At 41.6% G+C, this 23,761-nt stretch overlaps 1 protein-coding gene across 1 annotated transcript; it reads right to left on the bottom strand.

Annotated features, from left to right (window-relative positions):
• Nucleotides 1-211: 211 nt before the first annotated feature.
• Nucleotides 212-21,828, bottom strand: LOC126144913 (uncharacterized). The gene is made up of 4 exons (XM_049915520.1): nucleotides 21,777-21,828; nucleotides 5,568-5,654; nucleotides 4,464-4,522; nucleotides 212-419 (listed from the first exon to the last, which is right to left on the bottom strand). The coding sequence occupies exons 1-4, from the start codon at nucleotides 21,820-21,822 to the stop codon at nucleotides 288-290; spliced, it is 324 nt and encodes a 107-aa protein (XP_049771477.1). The 5' UTR covers nucleotides 21,823-21,828; the 3' UTR covers nucleotides 212-287.
• Between the last annotated feature and the right edge of the window lie 1,933 nt (nucleotides 21,829-23,761).

Below are 23,761 nucleotides of genomic sequence, written 5' to 3' on the forward strand. Positions count from 1 at the left end.
AAGGCTACTTTAATGGCGGGATAACTAATGTTATTGATTGTTAGACATAGACAAAGTTTTTCTCCCATTATTCTCGTATTGAACAGAATAAAAACCATGCCAGTTTTGACTGAATTTACCTGAAAGAGAGGATACTTTGCTGTAAAGCAGGTATTTGTGACGGCTGTGTGGAAAGGAAAGGTAGCTGTTAATACACAAGCAATTTGCCAAAATTCTTTAATTTTTGTGCAGTTTATTTCCGTACATGGTGCTGTTGTTACCCGAGTTCTTGACCCAAATTTCTGCTTCTACTGGTGATTACGGCGGTGATGAAGAGAGGCGAGTCTAGCGTGGGACGCAGACCTCCCTCTAATGCGAGCCGATCCACCGTCTTCTTCTGTAGTTTCGCCCTCAGTTAAAGGAGTTACGGTCGATGTCAGCTAGAGAGGAAGAGAAGAAGCAAGTGCTGTGCTACGTTGTTTCGAAATCTGGAGCCAACGTCACATTTCACGCTTAACATCACGTTACTGCTAAAGTGCCACATAATTTACAGAAAATAAACCACCTCCCAGTCACGGTATCACGATATCTTTGTGGCGTCATCGGTGGGTACGTCGTTAGACAAGCTAGGTTCTGTGCGCGGGAATTGTATGCATATAGGGAAACCAATGACCTGTCTGTGCACTCGTAGCTCACAGCTGTCCTTTGGTGACGTTTGCGTTTGCAAAGTTTCCGCGCACCTTTGATATGAAAGCGTATATCGTCTGAGGTAACGCCACCTTGTGGAACTTGTAGAGCAAGATACGCCGTTTATGTCAAGTTCGAAAGGCGTTGTAAATGAGATTACTTACCGCAACAAGAGACTAGTCATCCACAATGGCGGTATAGTTTGCGCCCAAAGAAAGCTTTTTTTATAGACGAGTGGTGACAGAAACAGTAATAAGGTCGAAGTAAGTGTTATGGTTTTGTCGTAAGCGACGAGCGTGCAGTTACTATTTCGAAGAGACGACAGACGAAAGCCCATGATTTACACTCATCAAACATTAAGGTCCGAGATTGTGCCGTGACGGACACGGCGGACAGGAGTCAGTGGAGCCGGCGGATGATGGCGGGTTCGAATCTCCACCACCGCTGCCGTGTGCGTCTTGTTGCAGCGGTATCACCAGCTGCGGTGCAGCCGCCAGCGAGGCTCCTTCGGAGAAGTGTTCCTAGCAGCTGAGTCGTGTCATTTGGTTAAGACTGGTGTTCAAAATTAAAGCAACAAAGAAACTTTGCAAGGTTGTGTTTATATTGCCACAAAACAGTATAAACAGGTGACAGTAAAGTAGAAACAATGTAATGAATACATAACGTAACCAACTGCAACATGCATAACGATAGACAAATATGTTCTTCGTTTTTCCCGACTTAACAGATTTACACACACATTGCGACACCTAGTTAATGTGCTGAGTGCGAGGTATGACAGCCTTTGGCACCAATACTGGCCTGACAACGACGGGACATGCTGTGAATGATGTCACTTATCTCATGTTGAGGCAATAACGCCCATTCTTCCTGGAGGGATGCTCACGAGTCTTGGAGAGTGGTTGGTGGATGCTGACATGATGCAACCCATCTCCCTAGTGCTTCCCAGACATCCTCTTTGGAATTCAAGTAAGGAGGGCAAAGAGGCAAAGCCATTCGTGCAGTACCTTCACTTAAAAAAAAAAAAAAACAATAACCACCCGAGCCTTATGTTATCGGGAATTATCGTCCATCAATACGAAGTCTGGGTCCACAGCACCTCGCAACAACCGTGCGTGAGATCCCAAGATCTCCTCACTGTACCTGACAGCAGTTAAATCTTGCTGATTCACCCGCACAATATCATGAGGAGCTGTTCGAGTGGTCAACATAATCCCTGCCCATACCATTGGAAATTCTCCTCCATATAGGTCGTTTTCTACAATGTCAGGATCCTGAAATCGTGTTCCACGTGCCCTCCAGATGCAAATCCGTCGATTATCACTCTCCAGGCCTAATCGGGACTCATCTGTGAAAAGAACATTGGCACACAGTTCGACCGTTGAGCGTGGTATGTTGATGGCTCAACTATAGACGTTCCCATCTGTGAAGACACGCCAGACGCCAGACGTAGACAGACATCAGGTCCCCCAACAATAAAGGCCACTCGGTTGAAGCCTTCTGTACACCGTTTGCCTCGATGCACCACGTCCGTGGGATGCTGCGATGTCAGATGCCAGATGCAGTGCAGTGCTAAGGCGGGACCGTCGTGCCCTTACTGCCAAATAATGGTCCATTCCTTCTGATATCACACGTGGTCGGGCTTGTTCTGGTCTCCGGGATACACTTTCCGTCTCTATAAACTGTCGCTTCACCGAAGAAACCATAGAACCATTCATATGAAGCCACCGGGCCACATCAGATTGCGACTCTCCAGCTTCCATTCTTCATATGGCCCTCCATAGCACATAGTATGTAGGCGTGTTCTCTGTGCCAAAGTGCGCCGTCTGTGAATGTGTACACAGCAGTTGTGGATGTTGGACTACCCTGACGTCATCGTCGGCGTGGTTATTCGTTGAGCGGAATGCACTCTTCCGTGCAGAATTCGATCGTAACGACATCTGTCGACAGTTTCCGTGATTATATCGTGAATTAGACACAGCACGGGGAAACAACAGTTTGTTGCTTTAATTTTGGACACCAGTCTACTAGCATTTATTGTTCGAACTCAACCGCAAGATCAGCTGCTAACACTGCGAAGACAACATTTATTTTGACCGACTATTTCTTGACGAGTAGAATTTGAATATATTGATTTGATTCAACATGAGGCATTTACATGAAATTTGGGTAATAATTATTATACACTCCTGGAAATTGAAATAAGAACACCGTGAATTCATTGTCCCAGGAAGGGGAAACTTTATTGACACATTCCTGGGGTCAGATACATCACATGATCACACTGACAGAACCACAGGCATATAGACACAGGCAACAGAGCATGCACAACGTCGGCACTAGTACAGTGTATATCCACCTTTCGCAGCAATGCAGGCTGCTATTCTCCCATGGAGACGATCGTAGAGATGCTGGATGTAGTCCTGTGGAACGGCTTGCCATGCCATTTCCACCTGGCGCCTCAGTTGGACCAGCGTTCGTGCTGGACGTGCAGACCGCGTGAGACGACGCTTCATCCAGTCCCAAACATGCTCAATGGGGGACAGATCCGGAGATCTTGCTGGCCAGGGTAGTTGACTTACACCTTCTAGAGCACGTTGGTTGGCACGGGATACATGCGGACGTGCATTGTCCTGTTGGAAGTTCCCTTGCCGGTCTAGGAATGGTAGAACGATGGGTTCGATGACGGTTTGGATGTACCGTGCACTATTCAGTGTCCCCTCGACGATCACCAGTGGTGTACGGCCAGTGTAGGAGATCGCTCCCCACACCATGATGCCGGGTGTTGGCCCTGTGTGCCTCGGTCGTATGCAGTCCTGATTGTGGCGCTCACCTGCACGGCGCCAAACACGCATACGACCATCATTGGCACCAAGGCAGAAGCGACTCTCATCGCTGAAGACGACACGTCTCCATTCGTCCCTCCATTCACGCCTGTCGCGACACCACTGGAGGCGGGCTGCACGATGTTGGGGCGTGAGCGGAAGACGGCCTAACGGTGTGCGGGACCTTAGCCCAGCTTCATGGAGACGGTTGCGAATGGTCCTCGCCGATACCCCAGGAGCAACAGTGTCCCTAATTTGCTGGGAAGTGGCGGTGCGGTCACCTACGGCACTGCGTAGGATCCTACGGTCTTGGCGTGCATCCGTGCGCCGCTGCGGTCCGGTCCCAGGTCGACGGGCACGTGCACCTTCCGCCGACCACTGGCGACAACATCGACCTCACGCCCCACGTGTTGAGCAATTCGGCGGTACGTCCACACGGCCTCCCGCATGCCCACTATACGCCCTCGCTCAAAGTCCGTCAACTGCATATACGGTTCACGTCCACGCTGTCGCGGCATGCTACCAGTGTTAAAGACTGCGATGGAGCTCCGTATGCCACGGCAAACTGGCTGACACTGACGGCGGCGGTGCACAAATGCTGCGCAGCTAGCGCCATTCGACGGCCAACACCGCGGTTCCTGGTGTGTCCGCTGTGCCGTGCGTGTGATCATTGCTTGTACAGCCCTCTCGCAGTGTCCGGAGCAAGTATGGTGGGTCTGACACACCGGTGTCAATGTGTTCTTTTTTCCATTTCCAGGAGTGTATTATGCTCTTCGAGAGGTATGCCTGTGACGAGACCTTTTATTACCTTAAATGCCTGTCTCATTCATGAATTAAATGGCTGAAATGTTCATTTTATGTTTGTGGGAATTTTTAACAATTTTGTGAAACATACTGCTTAATCAGTCCAGTCCTATAACTCCCAAACCGCTCCCTAACAAAGATGCACTTCGTCCATTTTTTTCAACTTACCTGATACAGTAGGCAACCGTCGTCGCAGCCATCTCCGTAATATTCGTCAATTAGGTCTTCTGCACAAGAAAAATAAAACACTTTACAAACTGTTTGTATTCAGAATACCAAAAAACAATTCAGTCATAAATAACGTTATAATTAATCTGACATAAACGTATGATTAGGCCTATTACCAGGCCGCTATACTATTACTTCTGCCACATGTTTCAATGTCTCCCCTAAACACGTTAATTATTGGAACACAAAACTGTTGCTATTAATTACTGTCGCGAATGATCCTGTCCACAGGAACATCAAAAGTTGGCAACCTATCAGCATCGAAGATGCAGGGAAACATCGGGCACTGAAATGACACTGAACGTTCTTAATATGTTGATACTTCAGCACAGACATTAGATTTAAATATTCTTAGTCACTTTATATGACTGTATTACGCGTATAAACATATGTTCTTGCATTTATTTAATTTCCATTAATTTTTTGTGTCAGTGAGCGAAGTTCACAAATATAACGTAATCACTTGAAACCGGGTTATCCGAAAGGCTTTTGATTACCTACTTATTTCAATGTTTTTCAGTTAGTGGAAGATATATATGTTGATCTTAAGTTCTCTATGTTCTGTATTATGAACAGTACTGTGTACTGCTCCTTTCATTGCACTGGATTCCATTCCGACGAAATAATAGCTCCCTCCTTATTAAAATACATAGTCCATCAATTTCTATCAATACTTTCAAAGGCATTTTTGCGTTTCACTAATACTTAACACGTTCTTTAATAACTTTATTAATCAAGTTGTGTGGATTGACATAATCCATCAAAAATAGCAACGCAGCTTACAAGGAAATAAACATTTGTATTTTTTCATTGTAAAAATAGCAACCATGCACTTGTAGCCACCTTTAAAACGTAAACGTAATTTTTTGATACTATTGTAAGAATCAACAAATTCAGGTCTTCTCAATGTTATATACGTGGGAGACCTAGAAGTAAATACATTATGGCCAAAAAGTTTAAAACTTTTAGAATGTTATTATAATTAATTAATTAAAAAATTTCGTTCATGAATTCTTCAGATACGTGTAACAGTAATATACATACCGTGCGAATAGGGGTATAGCCCATAATTAGCCTTTTCTGCCAGGTCTAGGCAAAGATCAGAACACGTCACCTTTGCGAAGCTGGCTCCTGCGAAAAAAACAATGCTGCAAGTAAATATGCATTACATATGTATTGTAGATGTCATTCACAATACACCACAGAAAAGAGTGTTGGTTTGTCTACGAGACCTAAAAAGGATTTTAATTTTTACTATCTGATTGAAAAGTTTCACGATACGACAACTCAGTACTGTGCCTGTATTTAGCGTTATGAAATAATGTCGGAGTTATATGAATATAGATAACCGCAAAAATTTAGCACACTAACGGAATTAGGTTCACTTCAGTGCGAATACGAGCACATCATCGGAACTGGAGACATAAACAGGATCTTATTGACACAGTCTCTACACAACGTGTAAAGAAGATTCTTGAGTTACCGTACGAACATTCTCTCATTGCGCCCCACACACCTCACTGCGTACCATCCCATTGCGCGATGAAAGGTGGACCCCACACATCTCACTGGATGTAGCTATTTCCGTGGTTCACTCCTACCAGCCCCTATGGCTCAAGTTGCGTCACGCATCCTGCGTGCAAACTCAGAACTACGTCAAATGTTGATCAATAGGTATAATGTTCAAATGCGTTTCCAGTCAAAGCCGACGCCTCAGTGCTACTACGTATACAGAAAACCGTGGAAATGGCGAAGAGCAATACGTTCCGAACGCCTGAATAAGTCATACTCGTTGCATCGCGCTCAGAAATACCAAATACGAGCTGCGCGGTTCTTTGGAAGAATCTCCGTAGCGTGGGTGAAGGGAACACAGTCAGATGACGAAGTGAATGAACTTCTTTCACCTCTATTCAGCTCCCATGCTGAGACGAGTCGTCACCTGGAAGAATACCAAGATACAAAATGCTGATATTTATCACATTGCTATGTTACAATAAACACAATAATAAAAGCAATAAAATAACGAGAATCTTTCTTAACCGACAGGCAACGACTGTATTAGCATTACCATATTCAAGAATGTTCCTGACGGCACAGTATCAGCCTTGATAGGCATATTTATTATTTCTTTCGTGAATGGGATACATTCTTTTCAATGGAACATGAGTGTACCCAGACATGCTCCTAAAATCATCACCAAGTCATCAACTGTGAAATATCTGTATAAGAGCCGTTTTGTGGCATCCTTTCCGTTTAAATAATATTCTGAATCAAATTCCGCGCCACGAGGTTGGTGCTGTTCTCTTTTTCCTGTGACAGGATTGAGCAGTGGAGCTATTTCAAACCTGACAGATTAATATAATGCGAGCTACTTGTGCTCTGCATCTTTATTAGGAATTTTTCACATTTGGCAGATTAATGCAAGCAACTTGTACTCTGCATCTTTATTAAGATTCATTTTACAATCACTTTCTATTCATATGTATAACATGTGCATCGTATTTTACCCTCTGTACTCTACATTACCATGTTTCCTTCCCCACCCCTCATGACGCGATTATGTTTGTGTGAATGAATATTAATCTTGGTTATAAGGGATAGCGTTGTCCTGCTGCTTTTCGTCTACTGCTGGTGCGGGTCTACCACCTAGATGCAGTTTAACCAACTTGGTGTCCTGTCAGCAAACAAAGAGGTTTATCCCCACTGCCCGAGTGTAGGTTTTGTGCTAAGTTGGCGGCGGAATGAATACTCTGGTCACTTCCGTTTACCTGGGAGCTCCCCTGCCTGCGACTGTGCTGAAGACACTCTATCTTGGGCTTTTGGCGTGTTCACTTCGTAATCGTCCGCCCCCGGTAGCTAAGTGGTCAGCGCGACAGAATGTCAATCCTAAGGACCCGGGATCGATTCCAGGCTGGGTCGGAGATATTCTCCGCTCAGGGAATGGGTGTTGTGTTGTCCTAATCATCATCATTTCAGCCCCATCGATGCGCAAGTCGCCGAAGAGGCGTCAGATCAAAAGACTTGCATCCGGCGAACCGTCTATCCGACGGGAGGCCCTAGTCACACGACATTTACTTCGTAATCGTTAAGCATGGTCTTGGTCTTGTTAATTTCGCTTTTGAAATGTGTAAGCTTCATTCAGACCAACTGAAGTGGTCTAATTTCTCTTCCAGTCATTAACAGTGAAGCATTGTGCTTATACATTTGGGGGAAATGTTAGGAGTGTCGGATTTAATAATTACCTCGTAGTAACATTGTCGCTTCAGAACATTACATGGTGGAGAGCGGCCCAGTACGTAATGAGAAGGACAGTATAAGCATTTTTTAATTTGTATGAATGTATAAATAATTGTGTCTTCGTATGCATGTGCTGTCTCCGTTCTTTTCGTTGTGTATAAGTGTCTACCACTTGATCTGTCTCCACGTGTCTCTTGTAACGAGCCACCAGCTCATAATTCATGAATTCCGTTACTGAATGAGGAAACTCTTTCTTGTTTTTCATATTTCCGTGATTGATAGCTATTTTGCAACTTTTCTGAATGATAATCTGCGTGATTTGTTCGTGGTTAGCTAGCTCATATGTTAGTAGAATCGCGTGACATTTACACGGCGAACCTACAGTTACCGGGTGTTTTAGTGTTGAAATATACATGTAATTGAATATTAGTCTGGTTTGCTGACGCAGTTGGCGTTCGCGCGTAAATTTGACCGTATTTTCATTTCAGTGCCGTTTTCTTGGATCCGTTGTACTTTCGGCTGGAACTCGTATGCTGTTTTCCTATGTAACGAATTGTATACAAATTATCTTGCTTTCGATTCATAGTTGACGATAACCACGCAGTCGGTACCAACCTCCTTGCTGCAGTTTCATTTATGTAGCGTTAGCGGAGTTCTGTATGTCTGCGAATGAATGATCGATCTGAGATTGTGAGATACTAGGTCACGATTAAATTATCGTGTGGTTTTACGCTGAGGCACCAGAAAAAAACTGTGTACATCGTCCGTCCATGAGCACATCATCTTGGCTTCATTAACAAATTGTTTTGTTAACGTTTAATCGACATGTGTTTTCCATAGTCAGTCAAAGCTCCTCTACTGAACCACCTTGTTTGAAATTATTCTCTTTTATTAATTCTGTGTCACTGCATAGTTTAAGCTTTGTTGATCATTCACGAAAAGAACCTTGAAACGAATTAATGCAACTGTGTAAGCTTTTCCAGACCAACTTTCTTTATATTTATGTACAGAGTAGGGTCTGGGCTGGTGGCGACGCAGTAGAAGCACCTTCGTATGACATGGTATGTGGCGTTCCCAGCCATAGTCAATATCAAGAGCCAGTTAGAATGTAACAGCAAACAGGTACAGCCTTACAAAACATCACCCACTGTATCCATAGTATTGGAATACATTGATCACGATCAACTGATTAAATGCTTGTGTAAATACGACACTTATGTCATAGATCAGTTCGGATTCGTAAATACCACAGCACAAATCGTGTGTAAATTCAAGTAATGGATGAGATGAAATATGTCACACTCAACAGCATGATCACAGTATTGACACTACTAGACATCTGCAATGCATCTGACGCCATCAAAATTCATACACTGTCGACGCAGATAAAATATTCCGGTAACATACTGAAGTGAACTGAGACCCAGAGAATAGCGTGTGGTCTGTGGGAGTGGAGAGCCTTACTGGAGGCTTGTTCTCACAGGAGTGTCCCAGGGCTCAGTCCTAGGCTAACTTTTATTCTCCTTGCGTGTCAACGTCTTCTCATCTGTTCTGTCTGCCTGTTAACTTTCCTTTCTGTGCAGACGTCCTCCATCTTCACACGAGAGCCACACCAGTAGATTTCAATGCAGCCACTGTCCAGATGAATAGCGATCTGTCTTCGGTGGTGCAAAACCGAGAACTAAATATGATGAAATCCTAACTACCTTCAGTACACTACCAGAAATTAATTAGTTCCAAATTGTATGTTCAGCTCCGGTATCCAAAAACTATGTCAGTAAACGTGAACGTTACGGGTGAGACTTTGAGTGAGCAGTTCCGCCGGGTAGAAATCACTGCCGCCACGCTTAGGAAGACTCCCGCTTGCAGTCACTCGATCTCCTGAACCTCCGCTACTGCGATATAATCCAGTACGGCGCGAGACTGTAAACTCTTGACGGTTAGGACAAACTGTGAATAATTGTGTGCGTTACATCTCCAATATTCGCCAATATCCACGTAATTTTCTCGTACTTTCAAAAAGGACTATTATAACGTGACTACCGAAAGCTGTCCGTACTTCTTCGACTCTTCAGAGTGAATGAAATCCGATACTTCTTTGCATCAAAGGTCACGTACCTGTCACATCATCATAGCCGTATTGTACAAGGAGTAACTGATCTAGAACGCCAGCGGTGTCTGCCCATAAAACAAAATCATTCGCAAACTCATTCTCCGTTGCTGGTGCCTGCCTCTTCAACAAGCTACACTGCACGCTCCACACAATTCAGTGCCCCCTTGTATTTACGAAAAAACTGTATCACCTCCTGTGGCGCACCTAAAAAGAAGGAACAAATATATTCAGTTTCTTGCTATGAAACAGTAATTAAATGCTCCCGTCTTCTCCCCGTTATGTTTCCCTTTCCATTCATTTCTTACACAATCGCTTCCATTCACTATCTTGAAAAAAATAATTAAAAAAAAGGCTCTGACCACTATGGGACTTAACATCTGTGGTCATCAGTCCCCTAGAATTTAGAACTACTTAAACCTAACTAACCTAAGGACATCATACACATCCATGCCCGAGGCAGGATTCAAACCTGCGAACGGTGCGGTCGCGCGGCACCAGACTGAAGCGCCTGGAACCGCTCGGTCACGCTGGCCGGCTCACTCTCTTCGTTCATGCCCATTGCTGCTTGTGATTTGAAGTAAAACTACTTTCAGTCTCCTTGTGGTCTACTGTACGTCGACAAATACTATATTTTATCCATTCTGGTAAGAGAACACCGCAGCCGTTTTCGTAAATTACACTGTTTGAAATACTACTACGAGCCACAACTATTTTGAACTGTTTTTATTCTACCATTACTAGTTCCAGCCTTGAACCCTTCGTCATATAGTAACGTCGACTTCTTTGCAAGTTTTACATTTGTGATCATAATGTAACAAAGTTTCTGTGCCCGCTTTGTTTACAAAAGATTTTTCATTTGCGTCCTAAATTACAACAAAGTTTTTGTGGTTACATAGCTTTACTCTTATATACGCTCTATGTATTTCACTTACTTCCTGAAAAGCCCTCCGATACATATTATAAGAAAGACGTATGCTTTTCTTTTGCGATACATGCTGATCAATGAACTGAACTAAATATAGGATGGCGGATACATTTGTTTACATCGGCTACTGATTTGATGTGACGAAGACCGTGATATGTGTACAGATACGGTTCTCTACTGGGATTATTGCCAACATACTTCTTCGTAATACACATAGTTTTAATACAGTTATATATTTAATTATTATGGTATGAAAGGTGCTGGTAACTGCCTATGTAGAATTTTCTCTCTGTCAGTTAACTATTATTTCAATCATTTTAGGTTATAGGAAGTGTATGAAATTTTGAAGATACGCATGTTTTTTTCATTCTAGTTGGTCATTCAATATGCAGTCAGGTTTATTGTGAATGTGGTTATATGTTTCTAATTCCTCTAACAAATTCATCTGTATTCCTCTTTCGGCAAAATGTAATGTCTCAAAGCTTTCTTCAATGCTTACCTCTGTGTTTATGTGTTGGGCCAAGTGAATAGCTGAAGTTGACGTGTTTGGGTTGTTGAGCCTGAGAGCATCCATGTGTTTGCTGTATCGTACGTTGAAACTCTACCAGTTCGAATGTAGAATTTGAGGCACACAGAATAATATAGTTTTAAATGCCAGACCTGTGGTGTACCTTAGATTTTAAATTTAAGTTGTCGAAATTTTTGTTTCGTTTTATTGTTTGTGGAGAATTAATTTTCATATTTTTGACACCGAATACGTTTGCAGTCCGATATGGAACATTAGTAACGAATGGTATGCAGACATATTTAATAGAGTTTCGAGGAACTGTTTGTGCCACTAAAGTGCTGCTTGATTTGAACGTAGAGATATTTTTGTTCCTGTGTTTATTTTAGACTCTACTGTGAAGTTTGGGGACGGTGTCAGTGCAGAAGAAAAGAATAAACCACTTGTAGTTACATCAAACGAAGGAAGCTCAGCAGTAATAATATATGAAGACGATTATTTAAATAAGAAACTTGATTTTTCAGAAACAGCAACATAAAGGAAATTAATACCGAACTAACCCTAAAATGACAAAGCAAGCCTAAAAAAGTCCTTGAAGAATGCAACTTCCTCTTAATCTCAACTGAAAAACCTGAATCTGCAATAATGAATCCATCTGTCCCAAAACTTCGATCACAACCACAGATTCACAAAGAACAGTCTTCTATATGTCTGAATGTCAACTCACGAAAGAGCCTTTTCTACGAAATCTGTTAAAATCTTAATGAGATCCTCAAAAAAGGGCTATACATTTGAATCTAATATTTGTGTAAACAATAGCTGTGAGCTTTCAGAAAACATCAAATACATTCCCATGCTTAACAGGCCAGATTCACATCCTTCGATATAGTTCATATGAAAACAAAATCTTAGCAATTAAAAATAACATGTTTCGATATAAAGAGCTTACTCTACGTGAAATTTATGAGCTTGTTGAACTTCTAACCTTAGTACTAGCACGTAACTCCTTCAGCTTTAATAACAATTTTTATTAAAAGGCCCGAAACTAGTAACGGTACAATAAAGACTTGTGGCTGGTTGCAGTACTTTCTACAGTCAATCAACAAATACTTTTAATGTTTTCTTCAGTCTGGTGACTCGCCTGATGCAGCTCTCTATGTTACTCTATCCTGTGACAGCTGCTTCATCTCTGAATAACTACTGCAACATGCATCCATTTGAAGTCTGCTTGTTCTAGACATTCCTAGGTCTCTATCTCTACAGTTTTGACCCCCCCCCCCCTCTCCCCACCCGAACTACCTCCATTACCAAGGTGACTATTCCCTGGTGCCTCAGAATGGGGTCTATCAACATACCCCCTGTTTTAGTCAAGTTGTGCTATAAACTTCACGCATTTCTTCAATTCAGTACCCCCTCACTAGTTATCGAATATAGACATTTAATTTTCATTTTCCTGTAGTACCACACTTGAAAATCTATTTTCTTCTCGGTTAATCTGATTATCATCTGCGTGCCAGTTTCCCCAAGTGACCTCAGAAAATAATTAATAACCTTCAAATTTATATTCGATAATAACAAATTTGTCTTTCCAGAGATGATTATCTTCTATTTGCTAGTCTACATTTTATCTTCTCCGCTTCGTACATCGTCAGTTATTGTGTTGCCAAAATAAGTCATCTACTAGTCACTAAACTGCTAATTTTCGTACTCATTTTCTAATTAATTTCCTCAACTTCAACTGATTTAAATCGACAACATTCCATCACCCGTGTTTTTCTTATATTTATATTGAACTTATAACCTCTTTACAAGACAGTATCCATTCTGTTAATCTGCCCTTCCAAGTCCTTTGCCGTCCAGTATTTTGCAAACTTCATGTTATTGTTATATCTAAGTGTTTTTATCGCAGATTGAATGTAAGATTTCTGATAGCATATTTGTCGTAAGGAACATAACATAATATGCCTACTTGTATGTAATAGAGGGTCAGATAGTTCTAATCTTGCGAGGACAAATTTATCGATCAGTAAAAAATAAAATAAAAACTGTGATGTCGGACTTTTTTCGCACATTGTGTTTTCATATTTTTTACCTATTACGCTTTTTTTGCCGTTATATCCATGCACTGTGTGATAGAGACTTCAGTGATGGAACTGATGCAGTAATTATGACCACATTATGTAACATATTCCAGACAGACTCTATGAAATAGGTACCTAATTCACAAAAACATGTATTCGCTGTGGAAAGTGTTCTACACCGGGAGACTTTTCAGGTTTTATCCTCTAGCCGTCCTATTACAAAGCTTTAATATATTTTCTGATTTCATTTTGAAATAGTAGCAACCATGTTATCTATGGTGCAGCCTTTTTGTGAAATTACAAAAATTTCTGAGCAGGTGTAAGCTTTTTCCAAATGTGAAAATTTGTGCAAGGTTCAGCATGGCCATGCACATAGGAACAAATACGCAACTCATATTTCAAATGTTGCAATCGAGAATATCTTGTCAGTGCAGGATTTAACAGCCTATGTGATCAATCACTAAGTGAAATAAAATTGTATAGAAGTATTATCAAACAGAAGATACGAGTTAAATACCTTTTGAAAAAGAACTTACCAGTACAAGAAAGGCTAGTATTTTTCTATTTAAAAGGCTCTGATTTAAAAGTCGGGTACCAGCTGTCTAATTCTACCTTTCTCAGAACCTTTAAAAATATTCACAAAAATTTAGGCGTGTGAACATTATCGCGGTCTTTCAAACATAAAATTCACCTCTCACCGACTTGCCCTTTTTCACCACTTATTGAGCCCAACTGACTGTCCTTATCCCTGTGTGTCTCTCTGTCATTGTCTCTTTCATTCTGCCCTAAAACTATTGTTTCCTCTCATTGTCACTATCTGCCTGTTGTTACATTTTAATGCTAGTATCCCATTCATTCCTTTCCACTACTGGTGTCTCTTTTCATTGCCATTATCTCTCTCTTCCTCGTTGTCATTGTCATAGACCCTGCCTCTCATTATCACTGGTTATCACAAAGTTCCTCTTCCTCCTCTTTACTTCTCTCCCACTGGCAATGTCTCCTTTACTCTTTTCCTAGCACTGTTCTGCCAATTTCAACTATGATCTACTGCCAATGTGGCCCTCTCTTTCTCTCACATCGCCATTGTCTTCTTCGCTCTTTTTATAATACAACCATTGTCTCTCGTCTTCCAGTATTTATTAATTTTCCGTCTCTTTCCCACTGCCACTGTATATTTCTCTCTCAGCATAAAGAAGAGTGAATATGTTCGCATGCCCAAATTTTTAGGATAATCCTTATAGGCGCAGAGGAAGATAGATTGAGGCAGCTGATATCGCACTTTCCAGTCGAAGTCTTTTAAATAAACAGGAGCATATTCATCTTTTTGTGTTTCGATAGGACCATTTATCATATTTCCGCTGGTTTTCTTCTTTTCCGTACTGCAGCAGCAGGGCATGTCACTCATATGAAAAGAACTTTATGGGCCAGCGGAATTTTAATAATTCAGTTATATGAAACGGAAATAAAGCAAAACTAGTCATACATCTGAGACCGGATTTCACGCCTACAAAAATTTAGTATCTGCTTCAGTACTACGACATGGAGTGAACCCTTCTGATGATAACAGAGAGAGTTTACAGCATCTTCCTTCGTGCTGCGTCACTTTATAAACTATGTTTTAGCCTAACACCGGACTTTTCGTGTTATTTTAAGTGTACAAGTAGGGTAAATTTGATTATTCATATTTCGGAAACGGATAAAGATATCAAGAAAATTTTCGAGGTTGTTCGAGATCGGGATCATGGGAATATACAGAAACAATTACAGCCCTTTTCCGTACTTAGCCGTCCTGAAATCCATGTATAGGTTTGGTACCCAAAAACCTGTTTTTGGGGTGTTTCACGGGAAAGGATAAAGATTTTTAAAACGTGAAGATGGTACTTCTAGAGAAATGCATAGAGAATATACCGTTAAAATTCGTGCAATTTGCTGGGGTTAGTTATTCAGAAGTCTGCTGCTGACGGCGCAAACATGGTATAAACTCTTTTTCTGGTTTTCTCAGGAACCGTTCATGAACTATATGATGCCTCCATTAGCCCTGTAATTCACATCGTTCGCCACATCTAACGCAAACAGAACCAACCAATTTTCTCCATTTGTCTGTTCGGGAGGAAGTGTGAAAGGTCCAAATTTGGACCCTGTCCTGTAGGATAGTTACAGTAAGTCTATATTTGTGTTGAGTATGCAAATGGTCCCTAGCCACAATTTCCATTTTCGAGACAGGAAAATTATTAAGAAATTAGAGAAACTCACGTGTTCCATGGGAGAAGAGATTCCGTTCGATGTAGATGATCGTTGACGACTGAGCAAGTACCGTATGTCATAACAATCCGCATGTTCTGCAATTATTTTTAAAAGCATATACAATTTTATTCGCCATAATATTCTACAACTGAAGAATTAACAAGATCAACCAAAATAGCTTTAAAATACGATGCACTGCTGAAGTGTGTAAACTCGTAACATTTACAAATGCTGCACAAAATACAACCTCACGTGTCACAACAACAGAAACGGTAGAAAATTTCGAAGCTGCTTACCGTGTTCTCTAAAATTCATTCCTCCATATGATTCTGCAATGGGTCACTAGATTGAAACACTGACTAGGAAAAATGAGGTTTCCCTAGTATATTCCAGGTAGGAGACTCTCTCCCACCGATTTCACAATCTATTCGTTGCGTAAGTGAGAACGAGTGTGACGCCACAGAACGCTAAATCACAAAAGGGGAGGGAGTCCATTAAAGCTGTGAGTTCTTAGGTTTGAGCCATTCCAGCAAGAGAAGCAGCCTCATGAACGATTCAGCTGGACCCCGGGTGCTTAGCGCGCGAATGTAACTGCTGTAGGAACGTCTGTCGAGATATGTGGCGAATGTGGCGAGGGATAGCGTGGAAATACTAAAAATAGCTGTTCGCATTTCCTTTTTCTCACATAAAGAAGGAACTAACACTTGAATTAACAAAACCGATGCAGTACACCCCGTTGTTGAGCCCGTAATTGCATCAGTGTATGCAAAGCATGTGATCAAAAGTATTCGGACACGTATTAGTGCACATAAATGTAGTGTGTGCCCATCCTTTGCCTCCATGAAGGCTTGAACTCTGTTGGGGAAACTTTCAGTGAGGTCTCGGCGGGATTGGTTAATGCCGGCACGGTCGCGGGTTCGAATCCTGCCTCGGGCATTGATGTGTGTGATGTCCTTAGGTTAGTTAGGTTTAAGTAGTTCTAAGTTCTAGGGGACTGATGACCTTAGAAGTTAAGTCCCATAGTGCTCAGAGCCATTTGAACCATTTTGATTGGTTAATAATGTGCTTCCGGGTGTTTTGCAGAGTTGTTACTCGTATTTATATTTTATGTGCTAAATACATGCTCTAAATCCAGAAAATAAACAAGATCCACTAAGTTCCTAAAATGGAATCAGTAGCTCGTCAGAACACCCAAAAGCAAAGCACGCTATTAATTTTTCGTTGAGATGTCTGTGAAGCAATGGTGGTTCATTCTTCCTCAATAGCTCAAACCAGAGAAGGCAGTGATGTTGGACGCTGGGATCTGGAGAAAAGTCGGTGTCCTGACTCATCCCAGAGATGTTATGTTGGGTTCGGGTCGTGATTGTGAACAGGACATCCTACATCAGGAATGGTTCTCACTGTAAAATGTGCGTTTAGTGTTTTCTGAAGCGCACAAAGTGAACCGCAGCCTAATCATCAAATACACTAATGAGCCAAATAGTATGACCACTGCCCATCGCGATGTTAGATGCCGCCTGGAGGCGTTTCGGGCATGTGACGCGATAACGAATGTATGTTAGCTAAGCAGACACGGACAGGGGATCACCATGGCGCAGCTATGGACTGCAAATGGGAAATCCATTGAGATAAGCGACTTTGACAAAGGACAGATTCTTAGTATGCAGCGCCTGTGAACGAGTATCTCGAAAACGGTGAACCTGTTCGAATGTTCACCTGCTACTGTCATGAGCGTCTACGGAAAGAGGTAGAAGCACAGTGAAACTACCACTAGGCGTTAAATGGTTGGACGTCCACGACTCTTCATAGAACTTGGGGTTCGTAGGTTTGTCTGCTCTGTAAAATAGGATAGGTGGTGATTTGTGGCATCTCTGCCGAAACAGCAAAATGCTACTGCACGCACAAGTGTTTCAGACCACACCGTTCACCGCACATTGTTGAACATGGAGCTCCTCAGCAGACCTCTGATACGTGTTTACATGACGACCCAAAGGCAGCGTCAGTTACGATTTCAGTGGGCGCGTGACCATCGGGATTCGACCGTCGATCAATGGAAACGTGTCAACTCTTCGAGGGAAATTACATTTTTGCTACACTACACGCTGGTCGTCTCCACAAGCGCCACCATCGAGGTGAACGGCGGCTCGAAACGTGCAGGGCGCCGAGGACGCAGTCTCATGGGTACAGTACTATGCTATGGGAGACATTTTCCTGCGAGCACGGAGGACCTGTGGTAGTAATGGAAGACACGCTGACAACTGCGAACTATCTGCATCCCTCCATGTTGATGTCTTCCCCGACGGTGACGGCACCTTTAAGTAGTTTAATTGTCCGTATCTCGGAGCCGGAACCGTGCTACGGTGGTATGAGGAACGTTATAATTAACTCACGATGATGATCAAATTCGCCTGATGTAAATTCTATGGAACCCACCTGAGTCGCTATCGGGCTCCATCAACGCGTCCGCAAATCAGCGGCCCGTTATTTACGAGAATTACACGACCTATGAGTAGACATCTAATGCCGCACACCTCCACAAACGTACCAACAAACTGTTAGATCCCTTATATGTAGAATGAGTTATGTATTTCGTTCCAAAACGGACAAACAAGCTATTAACAAAGTGGTCATAACGTTTTGGCTCATCATTTTACACCCTGTGCGATTCACTTCGGTCTTCAGTGCTGGCACTGCACATGGTTGGGGGTAAAGTTCTCCAGGCTTTTGCGATACTCAGATCCATCCACTGGATTGCTACAGGCTATAGTTTGATTCTTAAGACCTAATATTTCGTTGCCAGTTGTTCATTGTGCAGCGACGTCGCTCTCTGCAACATCAGAAGCGTCACTCAGCACTACCTACAGACGTGTGGGGCTTATGAGGAGCTGTTTTACCATTGTACCTCACTATTTTTAACCCTCTATCCTAGCTACAGTGATGGTAGAACTTGGGAGTTCACGAGTGATTCCTTTCGCTGATTTCATGCGATTTTTCACAACGACCCTCCACAATGCTCTACTGTCCCTTTCCATCAGGGCAAGTGGTCCCCTTGGTCTTGGTTTAACTGTGATTGTTCCATCGCGTTTCCACTTCCCAATTACGGCACCAAGAGTCGACTTGGGTAGCTTTAGAAGAGTTGAAATGCTACTGGTGGACTTGTTGCTTAAGGGGGCGTACTGAAAAGTAATATCTCCGACTTTCTTATGCCAAAACTCTTAGAACCTTTTACATAAAACAAATGTTACTAACATTCTACATCATTATTCATAATATCAACATATTTGCAGCCCTCTTGTAGCGTGTAACGTGACTGTATGTAATGTAAATACGTCGGTGCGCCGGAATCAGAGCACTTTAGTCGAGTTTCGAAGTTGAAGACTTCCTCTACACGTGGAACACCCTGTCCCGTTACATAAAAATGCCAGACCACACATGAGTACATTGACGCCTGCAACAATCCGGCGGGTTGGTGTCACTGTCATCGATGAAAATGGTCCATTGACACACAGTCAACACGGATTTAGAAAACATCGTTCTTGTAAAACACAACTAGCTCTTTACTCGCAGGAAGTGATGAGTGCCATTGACAAGGGATTTCAAAATTGATTCCTTATTTCCAGATTTCCGGAAGGCTTTTGAAACTGAACGACACAAGCGGCTGCTCGTGAAATTGCGTGCTTATGGAATACGTCTAATTTATGTGACTGCATTCTTAATTTTCTGTAATAGAGGTCACAGTTCGTAGTAACTGACGGAAAGTCATCGAGTAAAACGGAAGTGAATTTTGGTGTTTCCCAAGGTAGAGTTAAAGGCCATTTGATGTTCCTTATCTATATAAACGGTTTGGGAGACGATCCGAGCAGCCGTCTTAGGTTGTTTGCAGATGACACTGTGTTTATCGTCTAGTAAAGTCATCAGAAGATCCAAACAAACTGCAAAACGATTTAGAAAATGTGTCTGTAAGGTGCGAAAATTGGCAGTTGATCCTAAATAACGAAAATGTGAAGACAATACTATTATTTTCCATTCTGCTGATTCAAATAAAATATCCAATAGGATGAGAAAGAGAATTTTATCCTTCAATAATAATCAGATCCAGATTACTTTTGAAGACTGGGACTGCGCCTTTTCATTTTAGATTTACAGAAGTCATAGGTGCTTCAAGCTGAAATAACTGCTTAAAAATAATAACATGGCAAAAAATTGCCCCGATAATAGTACTATCATATTGTATTCAACTAAGAACATTTATTTTAACCATTATCATCTTAAGAATTATCATTGGGGCAGTACTGCAGATGAGTGGTAAGAGGAATCCGTTAACTTCTGTTGTACGATAAATCAGTCAAATCTAAAGACCGAAAATTCATCTAAATACCTCGGAATTACAACTGCGAACAACTTAAATTCGAAGGAAAACAGAAAATATGAGGAACGCTAACCGAAGACTGCGTTTTATTGGCAGGACACTTAGAAAATGTAACAGATCTACTGAAGAGAGTGCCTACACTACACCTGTCCGTCCTCTTTTACAATACTGCTGTGCGGTGTGGGATGCTTACCAGAGAGAATTGACGGAGTACATCGAGATAGTTCAAAGAAGGGCAGCACGTTTTGTATTATATATGAATAGGGGACAGAGTGTCACAGAAATGGTACAGGATTTGGGGTGGACATCATTAAAACAAAGGCGTTTGTCGTTGCGGTGGAATCTTCTGATGAAATTCCAATCACCAACTTTCTCCTCCGAATGCGAATATATTTTGTTGACACCTACCTACATAGGGAGAAACTATCAACACGATAAAATAAGGAAAATCAGAGCTCGCACGGAAAGATACAGGTGTTCGTTTTTCTCATGCGTTATGTGAGAATGGAATGATAGAGAACTGTGAAAGTGGTTCGATGAACCCTCTGCCAGGCACATAAATGTGATCTGCCTAGTATCTGTGTAGAAGTAGATGTCTACAAGGTGCTTACTTTGAGAAATACATATGTAAACTTGTAGAATATAAGAGACACACTATTAATAGCGGTTTTTTTGTTTAAAATATTTTAGAGTTTTCTCATAAAAAAATTCGGAGACATTTCTTTTCAGTGCATCCTGGTAGATGACGTCCAGGGGCAAGTGAGCATTCACAGTCGCTGAACTTTCCTAACAAACTCTGCTATAACTGCTTCTCTGCTTACAATACGATATTCGTCTCCTCATATACTGGCTGGTCTGCCTCTCGTGCCGTCTAGTGGTCACTTCAGCATTAGCCCTATATTGGGATGTCCAGATAGTTCTGATGAGACGATGTATCATTAACGTTATTTATGAAATATCAAATAATTAATTCCTTGTCAAACTTGTATAAGATATTTGTTATCTCTGTCGCCACTCCTGCATCAGTACCAAAAACTACAGTAGTATTGCCCATTTATTTTAAAGATAGATGCCATTCTACACCTCGTTCTGACCAGACATTAAATTACTGTGTTTGATTTTGAAAGTCATTCAAGCGATAATCTTTCAAGTTTTGGCCACATGAACCACACTTACTCAAGTGCCTAAAGGGAAAAGCCGTCACAAATTAGTTAAGTGATAAGTGAACATTGCAATCCCATTTTAATCTTTGTAAAAGTTAGTCTTCTCTCATATAATTTCAGATGGCTTCCTGTCTTATTATACTTAAGTTATTCACTAGTAACTAACCTTTTTCCCAAATTGCTTTTCTACTTAATGATATGTAGGTCATCTTACTCTGCCATATGGGATGCTACTGTCATTCTTCCTTTAACTTTCTCCTTACTTTACGACTTGGATACGGTAATAAAGGTAGCGCTGTGGTGCCAGAGGCAAAATTTTCGTTTTATGTCATGTGAGGGAAGAACAAATCTCATGTCAAAGACAAGCTTAGGGATGAAATGATGCAACATAATCGCAAAAGGTCACTGCATGAGAACCACGAATGGAAATCAATTTAATTCTGATGCAATTTAAAACAAATGATTACGATCCTCATCACATGTTTAGTTAAATATAAAACATCACTTAGTATTTATCCGTCACACTAAATAAACACACATTTAGAACTCTAGTGTTAGGGGATGCAGGTCCACCGCACACGAACATTATTCTGCGCTGCTGGAACTGCTGGCTTACCGACACAGGCGACGACCGCGACGACAAAGATGAATGACTTCTGCATGGCGAATGATAGCCAAGAGTCCCTAACACAGCCCTATATATGCAGGGAATCGCCCACCGCTTCGGAATGCAAATTTGAGCGGAAAAAATGTGCATAATAATGATAACTACTTGCAAATTGCATGTCCGTCAGGTTTCTTGTATTTTGCTTCTGATTATCCACACAATTTTTAAACAAAAGTTAATCGACATTCCTTGTCCGTTATCATATGTGAGTTGCGTGTCTACGCGGGTAAGCCTGATAATAGAAATATTATGAGGTACAATCTGTAGTTTCAGATGTTTTTTTTTCTAGACATTGAGTTTCTGCGTGCATCAGTACTGCGATAAAGGCTGACAAGGAAACCTTAGCCTACTTGCCACTATCAACATGAGTCATAGGTAATTACGTCGTTAGGGAAGTTTTAAAAGTGTCTATACCGTTGGATAATTTCTTTGGTTTCATTCCTAGTTATAAACTAAATAAGTTGTATTATAAGGAACACTGGCTATTAACGTTGTTATAAAGCTGCATTATTTGCAAGTCATTCCATCAACTTCCATAGTTGTCAATTGTGTTCGCTGAAAATACTGTGCCACGTTATTTTCATACAGAAAAATAGTCCATATGTAGTGAGGTTAAGTAAAGGAAGCATAACCATTAGGATTTTTGACATTACCTGTACGATGTAAGAGGGCTACGAAGTTCTTTCTCAACGTAATTTTGATAGACGGTGTCGCGCCACGGTCGATGATGGAAACCTTTTATTGTTTGATCCGAATCGACTACCACACTGCTATTGTTGATGCCGTCTTCGGTGCAGAGACTGGTTTGATGCAGCACTCCATGCTACTCTATCCTGTGCAAGCCAGTTCATCTCCGAATAACTACTGGAATCAACGTCTTTCTGTATCTACTTACTCTACTCACCTCTTGGTCTCCCTCTACGATTTTTTCCCCTCCACGCTTCCCTCCAATACTAAATTGGTGATCCCTTGATGCCTCAGAACGTGTCCCTTCTTCTAGTCAAGTTGTGCCACAAATTCCTCTTCTCCCCAATTCTATTCAGTACCTCCTCATTAATTACGTAATTTATCCTTCTAATCTTCAGCATTCTTCTGTAGCACCACATTTCGAAAGCTTCTGTTCTTTTCTTGTCTACATTGTTTATCTTCCATGTTTCACTTCCATACATGGACACACTCCATACAAATACTTTCAGAAACGACTTCCTGACACTTAAATCTATACTCGATGCTGACAAGTTTCTCTTCTTCAGAAAAGCTTTCCTTGTCATAGCCAGTCTACATTTCATATCCTCTCTACTTCGACCAACATGAATTATTTTCCTCCCCAAACAGCAAAACTCGTTTACTACTTTAAGTGTCTCATTTCTTAATTTAATCCCCTCAGTATCACCTAATTTAATTCGACTACATTCCATTATCCTGCTTTTGCTTTTGTTGATGTTCATCTTATATCCTCCTTTCAGGACCCTGTCCATTCCGTTCAGCTGCTCTTCCAAGTCCTTTGCTGTCTCTGAAAGAATTACAATGTCACCGGTGAACCTCAAAGTTTTTATTTATTCTCCATGGATTTTAATTCCTACTCCAAATTTTTCTTTTGTTTCCTTTACTGCTTGCTCAATATACAGATTGAATAACATCGGGGAGAGGCTACAACCCTGTCTCACTCCCTTCTCGACCACTGCTTCCCTTTCATGCCCCTTGACTCCTATGAACTATCTGGTTTCTGTACAAATTGTAAATATCCTTTCGCACCCTCTATTTTACACCCCTCATCTTAAGACTTAGAAACGGAGCATCACAGGTAGCTTTGTTAAAAGCTTTTTCTATGTCTACAAATGCTATAAACGTAGATTTGCTTTCCTTAACCGATCTTCCAAGATAAGTCGTTGGGTCAGTATTGCCTCCCATGTGCCAAAATTTCTACGGAATCC

The sequence above is a fragment of the Schistocerca cancellata genome, chromosome 2 (genome assembly GCF_023864275.1).
Source record: "Schistocerca cancellata isolate TAMUIC-IGC-003103 chromosome 2, iqSchCanc2.1, whole genome shotgun sequence".
NCBI lineage: Eukaryota > Metazoa > Arthropoda > Insecta > Orthoptera > Acrididae > Schistocerca > Schistocerca cancellata.

Coding starts and splice junctions, on each gene's coding strand:
- LOC126144913 (XM_049915520.1), bottom strand. CDS start 21,822: ATGCAGAAGTCATTCATCTTTGTCGTCGCGGTCGTCGCCTGTGTCG. Junction 5,655..21,776: donor CGCGGTCGTCGCCTGTGTCG/GTAAGCCAGCAG, acceptor TTTTTTTCGCAG/GAGCCAGCTTCGCAAAGGTG. Junction 420..4,463: donor ACGGTTGCCTACTGTATCAG/GTAAGTTGAAAA, acceptor CTTCCTCTCTAG/CTGACATCGACCGTAACTCC.